The sequence below is a fragment of the Carica papaya genome, chromosome 7 (assembly GCF_054855325.1).
Source record: "Carica papaya isolate Zhongbai chromosome 7, ASM5485532v1, whole genome shotgun sequence".
Classification (NCBI taxonomy): Eukaryota; Viridiplantae; Streptophyta; class Magnoliopsida; order Brassicales; family Caricaceae; genus Carica; species Carica papaya.
In genome coordinates this window covers 16,657,484-16,670,531 of record NC_142315.1, presented here as the reverse complement: position 1 = coordinate 16,670,531, position 13,048 = coordinate 16,657,484, and the positions used below count along the sequence as shown (strand labels likewise).

Below are 13,048 nucleotides of genomic sequence, written 5' to 3'. Positions count from 1 at the left end.
CTCAACCTTTTCGTCTGCTCCAATCTTTTTCTTAAAAACCCATTTACAATCAATAGGCTTTATATCCTTTGAAGTTTCAACTAAAGTCTAAACTTTCTTGACCTTCATGGATTCTATTTTAGATTCCATGGCCTTTATCCATTTCTCAAAATCAGAATCTTGCATAGCCTCTTCATAGGTCTTGGGGTCATCATCATCATGATTAACCTCATTTGTTACATCATCTTGCACTAAAAGATTTAACTTGTCTACCAGACCTTCTAAGAGGTTCGTGTACAACTTGCTCATTTTGTACTAGATTAGGTTGCTGTTCAATCTAATTTTGAACCGATTCATTAACTAGTCTTGAATAACACTTGTTTCTTGAATCTCAACCATTAGAGATGAGAACTTCCTTGTCATCTTCAAAATATCTAATAAAGGTTGTTCAACTTACTTTTCATGATCCTCTTTTTTTATTAATTCATTAGTTTTTTGAACTTCATCAAGTTCAATTCTTTCACTATAATTTTCTTCAAAAGGAAATTCCCTTTCCAAAAAGATTGCTCCCCTGGACACAAACATTTTATAGTCAAATGGGTAATAGAAATAATATCTCATTGTTTCTTTAGGATACCCAATGAATCTACACTTATTAGATGTTGAGTCAAGTTTATCAGTTTGTAATCTCTTAACATAAGCTGGACAACCCCAAACTTTAACGTGCTTAAGGCTCGGTTTATGTCTTTTCCATATCTCATATAGTGTTATAGAGTCTGACTTAGTAGGTAATTTATTTAACAAATATGCCACAGTTTCTAAAGTATATCCCCATAAATTAATTAGAAGATCTGTAAACCCTATCATTGATCTCACCATATCTAATAAGGTTCGATTTCTTCTTTTGGACACACCATTGTGTTGTGGTTTTTCAAGAGGGGTCCATTGTGAGATAATCCCATTCTCTTTGAGATATCTAGTAAAATTATCACTAAGATATTCTCCTCCTCTATCAGACCTTAGCACTTTAATGCTTTTGTAAGTCTGTTTCTCAACTTCATTATGGAATTTTTTGTAACATTTCAAAAGATTCAGATTTATGTTTCATAAGATACACAAATTCATATCTTGACATATCATCAATGAAGGTGATAAAGTAAGAATATCCTCCTCTGGCTTGAGTTTTCATGGGGCCACAAACATCAGTATGAATTAGTCGCAATAATTCAGAAGCTCTTTCTCCACTTCTAAAAAATGGAGATTTGGTTAATTTTCCTTTGAGACAAGAATTACAAGTTGGATATGATTCATAATCATATCTGTTAAGGTAATCTTCTTTGTACAACTTGTTTATTCTTTTCTCTCCAATATGACCAAGCCTAAAATGCCAAAGATATGTATAATTTACTTTGTCATCTCTTTTTCTCTTAAGACTAGAAACATGCAAAGCTGAGTTTTCATTCATATCAGATAAGACATAAATACCATGTTTGTAATGACTATAAAAAAAAAAAGAAAAGAAAAAATTATATATCTATAATAGGTAGGAAACGACGCTGTTTTAAAGAGGGAAAAAATAACGTCGTTTTGAAAGGGGAAAAACGACGTCGTTTTGGGATGAAGGAAAACGACGTCGTTTTGGGTAGACTAGTAGGGTATAAAGGGAGGTCGGGAAAGGGAGAAGAGAAAAGAAAAAAAAAGAGAGAAAATGAGGGAAAGAAGAGAGCGGAGAAGAAGAAGGGAAGGAAAGTTCCAGAAGGAGAGAGGAGAGGGTTGGAGCGGAGGAGAGCGAGAAGGGAGAAGGAAGGAGGCCGTGGACGGACGACGATACCGGCAGAGAGAAGGAAGATGGAAACGGGAGGTACGGTGGAAATTTGAGTTGTTTTGGTGTGGTGTGAGTTATGAATTTTGTTTGCAGGTTGCGGAGTCTGTAGTCGGCGCGACAGAGTTGAGAGGTGGAGGTAGGTAATAAAGTGTGGGTTATTCCGCACGTTCGCGGAGGAGACCGGGTGGGAAACGAAAGTATGGCGATGTTTGGGGGCGTACAGGGAGCCGTGGGGGAAAAATGGAGGTTGTTCGGGTAGAACAGAGGGAGGAAGAGTGAGAGGGCAATATAGGGAGTGCGGGTGGGAGAAAAACCCGAGATGACAGAAAGAGTTGTGTGCGTGGGTGGAGGCGTGGAGGGAGTCGCGAATAGGAGGTGACGTGTTCCCCGAGCGCACGGTGGTACGGGTGTGTGTACGGATTGAGACGGTGCAAGCCGAGAGGTTTTAACCGCCCTAGGGAGGCAAAAGTATAGAGGAAACGGGAGGAGGCAGAAGGATAGGGGGAAGTGGAGCGTAAGGGGCGGTAGGAGAGGGAAGAGGACTGGATGGTACGGTGGAGGGGACTAAGATATAGGAACCGGGAATTGATGGGGTTCGGATGAGGGAAGAGGGGTAATATAACAGTAGGAGTTAGTAAGTTAGAGGGGGGGGGGGCGAAGAGTGTAGAGTACTTGGGATTAGCATGGCGTAAGGGTAGATGGTAGCGTGCGGTTTAGGATGGGAGATTTGAAGCACGTTGGTGGGGTGTAGTGTGAGCCGTTGATGTTGGTGGCGTGAGGTGGTGATACCTGTGTGTGTGTGGCCTAATAAGGTCGAGAGGTGGAGGAGAGAGTATGGGTCACCGGAGTTGGTGACGTGAGGTGACGATACCTGTGTGTGTGTGTGTGGCCTAACAAGGTCGAGAGGTGGAGGAGAGCGTATGAGTCACCGGTGTTGGTGACGGGAGGTGATAGTGCTTGTGTGTGTGCGTGGCCTAACGAGGTCGAGAGTTGGAGGAGTGAGTATGAGTCGCCAATGTTGGTGACGCGAGATAATGGTACTTGTGTGTGTGCGTGGCCTATTTAGGTCGAGAGGTGGAGGAGTGGATGTGAGTCGCCGATATTGGTGACGTGGAATGAAGGTGCTTGTGTGTGTGTGTGGCCTCATGAGGTCGGGCTGTGGAGGAGAGAGTATGAGTCGCCGATGTTGGTGACGTGAGCTAATGGATGGTTGTTGTGTGTGTGCTGTTGCTTGGCCGTACTGTTCCCTTGGGGTAGGACCTTGATGGTTAGTTATAGGGAGGGGGTTATGAGTTGTTTTGGGTTGGGTAGGATAACTGCATGTAGACATTTCTGAAATTCTTGTCACTGCATACTGCACCTACAACTTGATTTTTATCGTATTGAGTTATGTGAACTCACTTCTCATCATTCACAGGTGGAGTAAGAACGGAGTCGGGATCCGAGCGGCTGGTAACGGAGCCCCGTCGGTAGTGCCATAGGGCATAAGTTTTGTTTGTGGCATAAAGTAGTTTGATAAAGGTGTCTTAGTGTGGGTATTGAACTTCTGAAAATGTTTGATAATGTGTTTCCATGTGATGTAGAGGTGGAGGTGTATGTACAATTGATTTGGAGTAATGATTATGGACAAGTTTCTCTTATGCATAATTGGAATGATATGGGATTTGTGTGTTGAGTCGTATGAGTGCTTTATCTTATACCATTAGAAGAAAAAAAAAAACGGGGTGTTACAGTTGGTATTAGAGCAAACTAAGAATACCTACTAACTGGTATAACTATCCTGCAGGTGGATCAAGGGAGGTGACGAAGAAAGGACGGGGCCGACCCCGTCGCGGAGCTATCCCGGGGCTGTGGGACTCACCGGGAGTTCCGCAACGAACACCATGGGGTCACCAAGTACCACTCACAGCATTTCACGGGCCGCCCCCGTATCAGACAGTACCCCCTCCCACACAACCGAGGCACGCGCCTGGCCCAGTAGTAAACCAGGCGGGACCGCCTGGCGTACAACAAGAAGATTTTAACCGACGTTGCAGGGTAGTTGAGAGTCTGGCCACGGTGATCAGAGATAGAGAACTACGGGCAGAGGCAGCCTCAGTCCCACAACCGGGGGTTCATCAGAGTGTGGTGGATACCAGCAATAATGAGAAATATCGAAGGTTAAACCCTCCTACTTTCAATGGGGGTACTGATCCATTGGTGGCGGAAGACTGGATAAAGGAGACCGAAAAATTATTCGAAGTGATCACCGTGACCACCGAACAGAAGGTGCAACTAGCCACATTCATGTTTAGAGGGTCCGCCGAGTGTTGGTGGAAATTAAAAAGGAGAACTCTAATTCCCCCAGTCACTTGGGAAGTATTCCTGGAAGCCTTCAATGCAGAGTATTTTCTGGATTTCTTGAGGCAACGGAAGGAAACAAAGTTTGCCGAACTGAGACAAGGAAGGTTGTCAGTCGTGGAATATGCTGAGAGGTACATAGATTTAGGGCGGTTCGTGCCCGAGGTGATGATAAATGAGGCCAAGAAGGCCCGCAGGTTTGAAAAAGGATTACGGTCAGAACTGTATCGTCAGGTAGCTGTGTTTGCATTACCCTTATATCAGATGGTGTTAGAAAAGGTACAGTTAGTGGAAGCACTGTATAAAGAACTAGTTGAGAACAGTAAAGGGGAGTCCAGTTACAGACGTCCACCACCCCCCTCCGGCCAAACAGAGAAAAGGCAGAGGATGGTACCGGATTTTGTCCCAAGTCATCAGGTATCCCGGAGTAAACCAAACTGCACCCAATGCGGTAGAAATCATGGGGATCGACCATGTATGAGCGGCGGTCGGGGCTGTTATCGGTGCGGGAACACTCAACATTTTGTGCGTGATTGCCCGTTGCCGAAGGAGCCGGGTAAACCGTGGGTTCAAGGACGGGTGTTTGCCATCACAGCGCCAGAGGCGACCGCCACTTCCGAAATAATACAAGGTATACTTTACATTTTAGATATTCCTGCTAAAGTACTAATTGACCCTGGTGCCACACATTCATTTGTATCGCCTATGTTTGCATCTAGGATAGGTATAGAACCTCGAGTGTTAGATCGGGTGTTAGTCATATCTACGCCAACTAATGGCCCTTTATGTACTGATGTAATGTTTAATTCCTGTAGGGTAGATGTAGAGGGGAGGAAGTTAAAAGTAGATCTGATTTTGCTAGACATTAAGGATTTTGATGTAATACTGGGAATGGATTGGCTTGCAGCCCAACATGCCCATGTAGATTGTTTCCGTAAGAGGGTAGTGTTTAAGATGCCTGACGAAGAACCTTTTTCTGTATGGAAAGAAAAATCTCAATGAATAAATGAGTGTCATATTAAAATATGTTCGAGGGAATATGTATATGGATTACAATTTTGTCTATGTCTTGATAGGTAACGAGGATAAGAGACTTACATTCCAAGAGATACCAGTGGTAATAGATTTTCCAGACGTTTTCCCAGATGACCTTCCGGGATTGCCACCCAATAGAGAGGTCGAATTCACTATCAAACTCCAGCCCGGCACCCAACCAATCTCCAAGGTTCCATACAGGATGGCGAGATCAGAACTAATGGAGTTAAGTAGATAGTTACAAGAGTTACTGGATAAGAAATTTATTCGGCCGAGTGTATCACCGTGGGGAGCCTCGGTATTGTTTGTTAAGAAGAAGGATGGAACTATGCGAATGTGCATTGATTATAGAGACCTGAACCAAGTGACAATAAAGAATAAGTATCCGTTACCTAGGATCGACGATTTATTTGATCAATTGCAAGGGGCACAAGTGTTTTCAAAAATAGATTTGCGTTCGGAGTATCATCAGCTACGGGTAAGAGCCGAAGACATTGCTAAGACAGCATTCCGCACCAGGTATGGTCACTATGAATTTTTAGTGATGCCTTTTGGACTAATGAATGCTCCTGCAGTGTTTATGGATTTGATGAATCGGGTGTTTCGACCCCTGTTGGATCGCTATGTCATTGTCTTCATAGATGACATTAATTTACTCAAGATACTTGGGAGAACATGCAGAACATCTAACTACAGTGCTGGGGATGCTTCGGAAAGCTAAACTGTATGCAAAACTTAGTAAGTGTGAGTTCTGGTTGGATCAAATTACCTTCTTGGGCCATATTGTGTCGAGAGATGAGGTATCAGTAGACCCAATGAAGATAGAAGCAGTGGTAAAGTGGGAAAGACCAAAGACTGTCACAGAGATCAGGAGTTTTCTGGGTTTAGCAGGATATTACCGCTGGTTTGTGCGGGGGTTTTCTAGTATTGCAGCACCTTTTACCAAGCTGACAAAGAAGAATGTGAATTTCGAATGGAATGAAAAGTGTGAGAGTATCTTTCAGGAATTGAAACATAGACTGACTACTACGCCAATATTGGCCATCCCATCGGGAGAGGGTAATTTTGCAGTGTATAGCGACGCATCTCATGTTGGGTTAGGCTGTGTATTAATGCAACAGGGGAAGGTTATAGCGTATGGGTCGCGATAATTGAGGACACACGAAAAGAATTATCCAACACACGATTTAGAACTAGCTGCAGTGGTCTATGCTTTAAAACTGTGGCGACATTACTTATACGGGGAAACATTTAAAATTTACACAGATCACATAAGTTTACAGTACTTGTTCACACAACGGGAATTGAATATGCGGCAGAGGAGATGGATGGATCTATTGAAAGATTTTGACTGTAGAATTAGGTACCACCCTGGACGGGGAAACGTTGTGGCAGATGCTCTCAGCCGTAAGAGTACTGGGATGTTATCTCACTTGATGGTGTCTGAGTGGTGTGTACGGGAAGCCATGCAACGATTGGATATTCAAGAGGGGGACAATGGCAGATATGTGGCTAGTTTGAGGGCACAACCTACTTTGGTTTAGAAAATAAGAGAGGGACAATTGGGGGACACTGAAATGCAGAGGATTCGGGAGGGAGTGGAACAGGGTACAGTGGGAGATTTTGGGGTGGGGAACGATGGGATACTCATATTTCAAACCAGAATGTGCGTTCCCAGTGATCGTACAATCCGAGAAGAGATACTCAGTGAGGCTCATGACACCAAACTTGCTATACACCCGGGAAGTACTAAGATGTACAAAAATTTACAGAAAAGCTAGTACTAAATTGAGCTTTAGCACAGCTTTTCACCCACAAACGGACGGACAAACGGAGAGGACGATACAAGTATTGGAGGATATGTTGAGAGCCTGTGTCATCGACATGGGAGGAGATTGGGAAGACATACTACCCTTAATAGAATTTACATACAATAATAGTTATCACACCAGCATCAGCATAACTCCTTATGAAGCTCTGTATGGTCGACCCTGTAGGTCACCGGTGTGTTGGAGCGAAGTGGGGGAAAGACAGTTGTTGGGGCCGGAGATGGTAGAGGAAACCACGGCTAAGGTGCGGATGATACAATAGAATTTACAAGCTGCTCAGAGTAGACAGAAGGGGTACGTAGACAATCGTAGGAGAGAGTTAAGTTTCTCCCATGAAAGGTTTATTGAGGTTTGGAAAGAAAGGGAAATTAAGTCCCCGGTTCATAGGGCCATTTGAGATTTTGGAGAAGGTGGGAGTGGTTGCGTATAGGGTAGCGTTTCCTCCTCGGTACAGTGGGGTTCACAATGTATTTCACATATCACTACTACAGAAATACCGTCCGGATCCCAATCACATTCTAAAGTATGAATCGTTGTCATTGGAGAAGGACTTGTCTTATAAGGAGGAGCCAATCCGAGTTCTCAAACAACAAGAAAGGAAGTTGAGGAGCATAGTGATACCTATGGTGAAGAAACAGTGGAGACATCATGCCAAGGAAGAGGCAACCTGGGAACGGGAAGACGAAATGAGACGGAATTATCCAGAATTGTTTGGAGGTAAGGTAACAAAATTTGAGGGACCAAATTTTCTTTGTAGGGGGGAGTGTATGTAATGACTAGAAAAGAAAAAAATATATATCTATAATAGGTAGGAAACGACGCCGTTTTAAAGAGGGAAAAAATGACGTCGTTTTGAAAGGGGAAAAACGACGTCGTTTTAGGATGAAGGAAAACGACGTCGTTTTGGGTAGGCTAGTAGGGTATAAAGGGAGGTCGGGAAAGGGAGAAGAGAAAAAAAAAAAAAGAGAGAAAAGGAGGAAAAGAAGAAAGTGGAGAAGAAGAAGGGAAGGAAAGTTCCAGAAGGAGAGAGGAGAGGGTCGAGCGGAGGAGAGCGAGAAGGGAGAGGGAAGGAGGCCGTGGACGGACGACGATACCGGCAGAGAGAAGGAAGATGGAAACGGTAGGTACGATGGAAATTTGAGTTGTTTTGGTGTGGTGTGAGTTGTGAATTTTGTTTGCAGGTTGCGGAGTCTGTAGTCGGCGCGACAGAGTTGAGAGGTGGAGGTAGGCAGTAAAGTGTGGGGTTATTCCGCACGTTCGCGGAGGAGACCGGGTGGGAAACGAAAGTATGTCAATGTTTGGGGGTGTACGGGGAGCCGTGGGGGAAAAATAGAGGTTCTGGTAGAACAGAGGGAGGAAGAGTGAGAGGGTAATATAGGGAGTGCGGGTGAGAGAAAAACCCGAGATGACAGAAAGAGGTGTGTGCGTGGGTGGAGGCGTGGAGGGAGCCGCGAATAGGAGGCGACGTGTTCCCTGAGCGTACGGTGGTACGGGTGTGTGTACGGATTGAGACGGTGCAAGCCGAGAGGTTTTAACCGCCCTAGGGAGGCAAACGTATAGAGGAAACAGGAGGAGGGAGAAGGATAGGGGGAAGTGGAGCGTAAGGGGCGGTAGGAGAGGGAAGAGGACTGGATGGTACGGTGGAGGGGACTAGGATATAGGAACCGGGAATTGATGGGGTTCGGATGAGGGAAGAGGGGTAATATAACAGTAGGGGTTAGTAAGTTAGAGGGGGGGGGGGGGCGAAGAGTGTAGAGTACTTGGGATTAGCATGGCGTAAGGGTAGATGGTAGCGTGCGGTTTAGGATGGGAGATTTGAAGCACGTTGGTGGGGTGTAGTGTGAGCCGCCGATGTTGGTGGCGTGAGGTGGTGATACCTGTGTGTGTGTGGCCTAATAAGGTCGAGAGGTGGAGGAGAGAGTATGGGTCACCGGAGTTGGTGACGTGAGGTGACGATACCTGTGTGTGTGTGTGGCCTAACAAGGTCGAGAGGTGGAGGAGAGCGTATGAGTCGCCGGTGTTGGTGACGGGAGGTGATAGTGCTTGTGTGTGTGCGTGGCCTAACGAGGTCGAGAGTTGGAGGAGTGAGTATGAGTCACCGATGTTGGTGACGCGAGATGATGGTACTTGTGTTTGTGCGTGGCCTATTTAGGTCGAGAGGTGGAGGAGTTGATGTGAGTCGTCGATATTGGTGACGTGGGATGAAGGTGCTTTTGTGTGTGCGTGGCCTATTTAGGTCGAGAGGTGGAGGAGTGGATGTGAGTCACCGATATTGGTGACGTGGAATGAAGGTGCTTGTGTGTGTGTGTGGCCTCATGAGGTCGAGCGGTGGAGGAGAGAGTATGAGTCGCCGATGTTGGTGACGTGAGCTAATGGATGATTGTTGTGTGTGTGCTGTTGCTTGGCCGTACTGTTCCCTTGGGGTAGGACCTTGATGGTTAATTATAGGGAGGGGGTTATGAGTTGTTTTGGGTTGGGTAGGATAACTGCATGTAGACATTTCTGAAATTCTTGTCACTGCATACTGCACCTACAACTTGATTTTATCGTATTGAGTTATGTGAACTCACTTCTCATCATTCACAGGTGGAGTAAGAACGGAGTCGGGATCCGAGCGGCTAGTAACGGAGCCCCGTCGGTAGTGCCATAGGGCATAAGTTTTGTTCGTGGCATAAAGTAGTTTGATAAAGGTGTCTTAGTGTGGGTATTGAACTTCTGGAAATTTTTGATAATGTGTTTCCATGTGATGTAGAGGTGGAGGTGTATGTACAATTGATTTGGAGTAATGATTGTGGACAAGTTTCTCTTATGCATAATTGGAATGATATGGGATTTGTGTGTTGAGTCGTATGAGTGCTTTATCTTATACCATTAGAAGAAAAAAAAAACGGGGTGTTACAATGTTGGAGATAACCATTTGCAATAAATTATCATCATGATAAATAGAACAAACTCCATCATTCAAAATAATACGAAAACCATGTTGGTCCAAAAAAGATATTGAAATTATGTTCGAAATAAATTTTGAAATGTAATAACAATCCTCTAACAAAAGTACTTTGCCTGTAGGCATCCTAAGAGAAATTGATCCTATAGCTAGAGCTGTAACTTTTGCACCATTCCCAACTTGAAGATTAACTTTTCCTTTCTTCAATCTTCTGTTCATCTGCAGTCCCTGCAACGTATTGTAAATGTTAAAATGACTACTAGTATCTAATACCCATATAAACGGATTAATAAAAGTTAAAGAAATAATGAAAACACTTTTCATTAAGGTTTTACCTTGTTTCTTATCTTTTAGAGATGCAAGATACTTTTTGCAGTTTCTCTTCCAATGCCTTTTCTTCTTGCAGAAGAAACATTCAGCGTCATATTGGTCCGCTTTTGCCTTACCTTTGGGTTTGGTCACACCATCCTTAGGTGCAGCAGACTTCTTGGGTTTTTTCTTACCCTTACTCTTTATTTTAGAAGAGTTGCCAACCAACATGACAGTTCCTTTCTTCTTCTCAGATGCAATTTGATTCCCATAATCAATCAACATATTGAGCACCTCATGAAAATCACAATCCATTTTATTCATGTTGAAATTAATAATAAATTGTGAAAAGGACTCAGATAGTGACTGCAAGATCAAATCTTAAGAAAGTTCTTTACCCAGTGTGCACTTTAATTTCTGAAGTTCTTCAATAAGGCCAATCATGTTTAAAACATGGGGTCCAATTAGAGAGTTAGCAATCAGTCTGGATCCAAACAAAGACTTAGATAACTGGTCTTTAACTGTCCTACTTTTTGCACCATACATCTTCTTAAGATGATCGATGATTGCACGAGGATCCATATCCTCATGTTTCTTATGGAGTTCAAAACTCATAGAAGTAAGAATAATGCATTTGGCAGTAAGATAATCTATCAAATATTTCCAAAAATCCTTGACTGCCTCAGCATCATCCTCAGGTAGGGTCTCTCTAGCAGGCTTATCGATTATATCCATAAGCTTTTCATGCATGAGAACAATTCTCATATTTCGGTACCAGTCATCAAAATTTTGTCCAACCAACTTGTTAGCATCAAATATGTCACGCAGTGATATAACAGACATATTAAAAAATCTAGAATTAAGAAAAGAAAATGTAATAATATAAGAACATATTTACTATCATAAAGAAATAGACTTTTATATAAATGATATTTTCACTAAATAAATCAAACAATTTTAAAAAATCTATATTTTAATTTAGTGGAATAAAGAAATCATCTAACAATATGAATGATCCCCTTGGTAGTCAAGTCGATTCTCACACATATTTTAAAGGTAGGTACTCTTACCAATTGTATCCCTATATAACTTTCATGAATTGCTCTATTCCAAATAGTCTCCTGGTTGTTAGGTCGTTCTCATTGATATAGTTAAGTTCAACTATCGTAATGACAAATAATTAATAAAATTTCATATTTTTGGGGTAGTCCAGATAATTGATATAAAATTGAAATAGTTATTTTTATATATGCATCTTATGCAACAAATAACTTTATTTTATTCTTGAACTACAAATCTTTTGGTTGTCAGACCATTCTTTGTAAACAAGAAATAAATAAATTTATTTATTTTAATGGCAAGTTATATAATTATCATAAATTTAATTTTAAATTAGAGAATATAATTATTAAAATAATTATAAAAAATATAATAATCAAATCACTAATATAAAATTAATTTTGTTTAACTTATCTACATGCAATTAGTTTTAATAAATTTACATCATATATAATACTTAATTCAAAATTACACAAAGAACAAACATACATGCAATAATTAAAAATTAAATATGATATATATTTACGATTAAAAATTTCAAAAATTATTGTAAATATATAAACAAAATATTCAAAAGAAATAAATTTTTTTTATAGCAACCCAAAAGAAAAGAAAAAAAAATTACGTATATATATCTCATATATATATATATATATATATATATTGCAGCTACCTTAATTTTTCAGCAGCTACATTAATTTTTCAGTAGTTACATTAAATTTTTCAGTAACTTAATTTAAATCTATTTTTTAGTTCATCATTTGAAAAAAAAAAATATAAAATAAAATTAACCAAATAATAATTTACATATTTAAACTCTTCAAATATTTAATATCTCATATCAAAAATTCAAATTTAGTAATATAATTTAAACAAAAAAATTCATGGCTCTGATATCACTGTTGGATTGTAATATATGCATAACACGCAGCGAAAGATAAAAAGCAATCTAATCTAATCTATTTGTACTTGAAAATTATATTACAGGATAAATATCAAATCTAAAATATATTTGATAGCAAATTCTAAAATTAAAATTATTCAAAAATACGAATACTTTATGCGCTATCTACACCAAAATCAATCTTTATTGTTCAACGAATGCTTTGACAAATTAATATATTAAAATTTTCCAACAAAACTTTAAAAGAAAAATTGGAGAATTTTTCTTTTTGGCGTGCGGCTACCTTTTCTAGTTCTTTCTCCATACTTTTTCAAAACCTCTACACCTATATATATATATCAGGTACATATATATTAGTGACATGGGTGGAGGAGTTCCTTTTGGACTCTTCCTATAGACATCCAAATTTATTTGGATTCATCCATCTTTTTTTTTTCTTCTTTTTAACACCTAAATATTTACATATATATACGTTTATCCTTTTTAATTCTTATTATTTAATAAAATAATTTTATAAACTAATTTAATTTTAAATTAAATTTTACAATAATCTCAATTATTATAATAGCCACACATATTATAATATAATAACCAAAATAAAAATATTAATTTTTTAGTTTAAAAATAAAAAAAATTTAATTTATCTTAAATATTAATTATATTCTTAGTGCTAGTAAAGAATATAATAATATTCTATTTAGACAAAAAAAATTATTTATTTGATTAAATTAAATTCTCTAATTTAATTATCAAATAATTAAAATAATTAATCTATTCAGCAAAAGTCAAAATACTCGTTAACGTACGATTCCATAGGTTCA

General features: G+C 40.3%; 3 protein-coding genes across 3 annotated transcripts; 2 read left to right on the top strand and 1 right to left on the bottom strand.

Annotated features, from left to right (window-relative positions):
* Nucleotides 1-2,003: 2,003 nt before the first annotated feature.
* On the top strand, nucleotides 2,004-5,146 carry LOC148253013 (uncharacterized). The gene is made up of 3 exons (XM_088208512.1): nucleotides 2,004-2,059; nucleotides 3,388-3,395; nucleotides 3,591-5,146. Exons 1-3 carry the CDS (start codon nucleotides 2,004-2,006, stop codon nucleotides 5,144-5,146), a joined length of 1,620 nt encoding a protein of 539 aa, XP_088064638.1.
* Nucleotides 5,147-7,340: 2,194 nt separating this feature from the next.
* Nucleotides 7,341-8,243, top strand: LOC148253012 (uncharacterized). The gene is made up of 2 exons (XM_088208511.1): nucleotides 7,341-7,730; nucleotides 8,190-8,243. Exons 1-2 carry the CDS (start codon nucleotides 7,341-7,343, stop codon nucleotides 8,241-8,243), a joined length of 444 nt encoding a protein of 147 aa, XP_088064637.1.
* Nucleotides 8,244-10,645: 2,402 nt separating this feature from the next.
* Nucleotides 10,646-11,107, bottom strand: LOC148253011 (uncharacterized). The gene has a single exon (XM_088208510.1). It carries the CDS (start codon nucleotides 11,105-11,107, stop codon nucleotides 10,646-10,648), a length of 462 nt encoding a protein of 153 aa, XP_088064636.1.
* Between the last annotated feature and the right edge of the window lie 1,941 nt (nucleotides 11,108-13,048).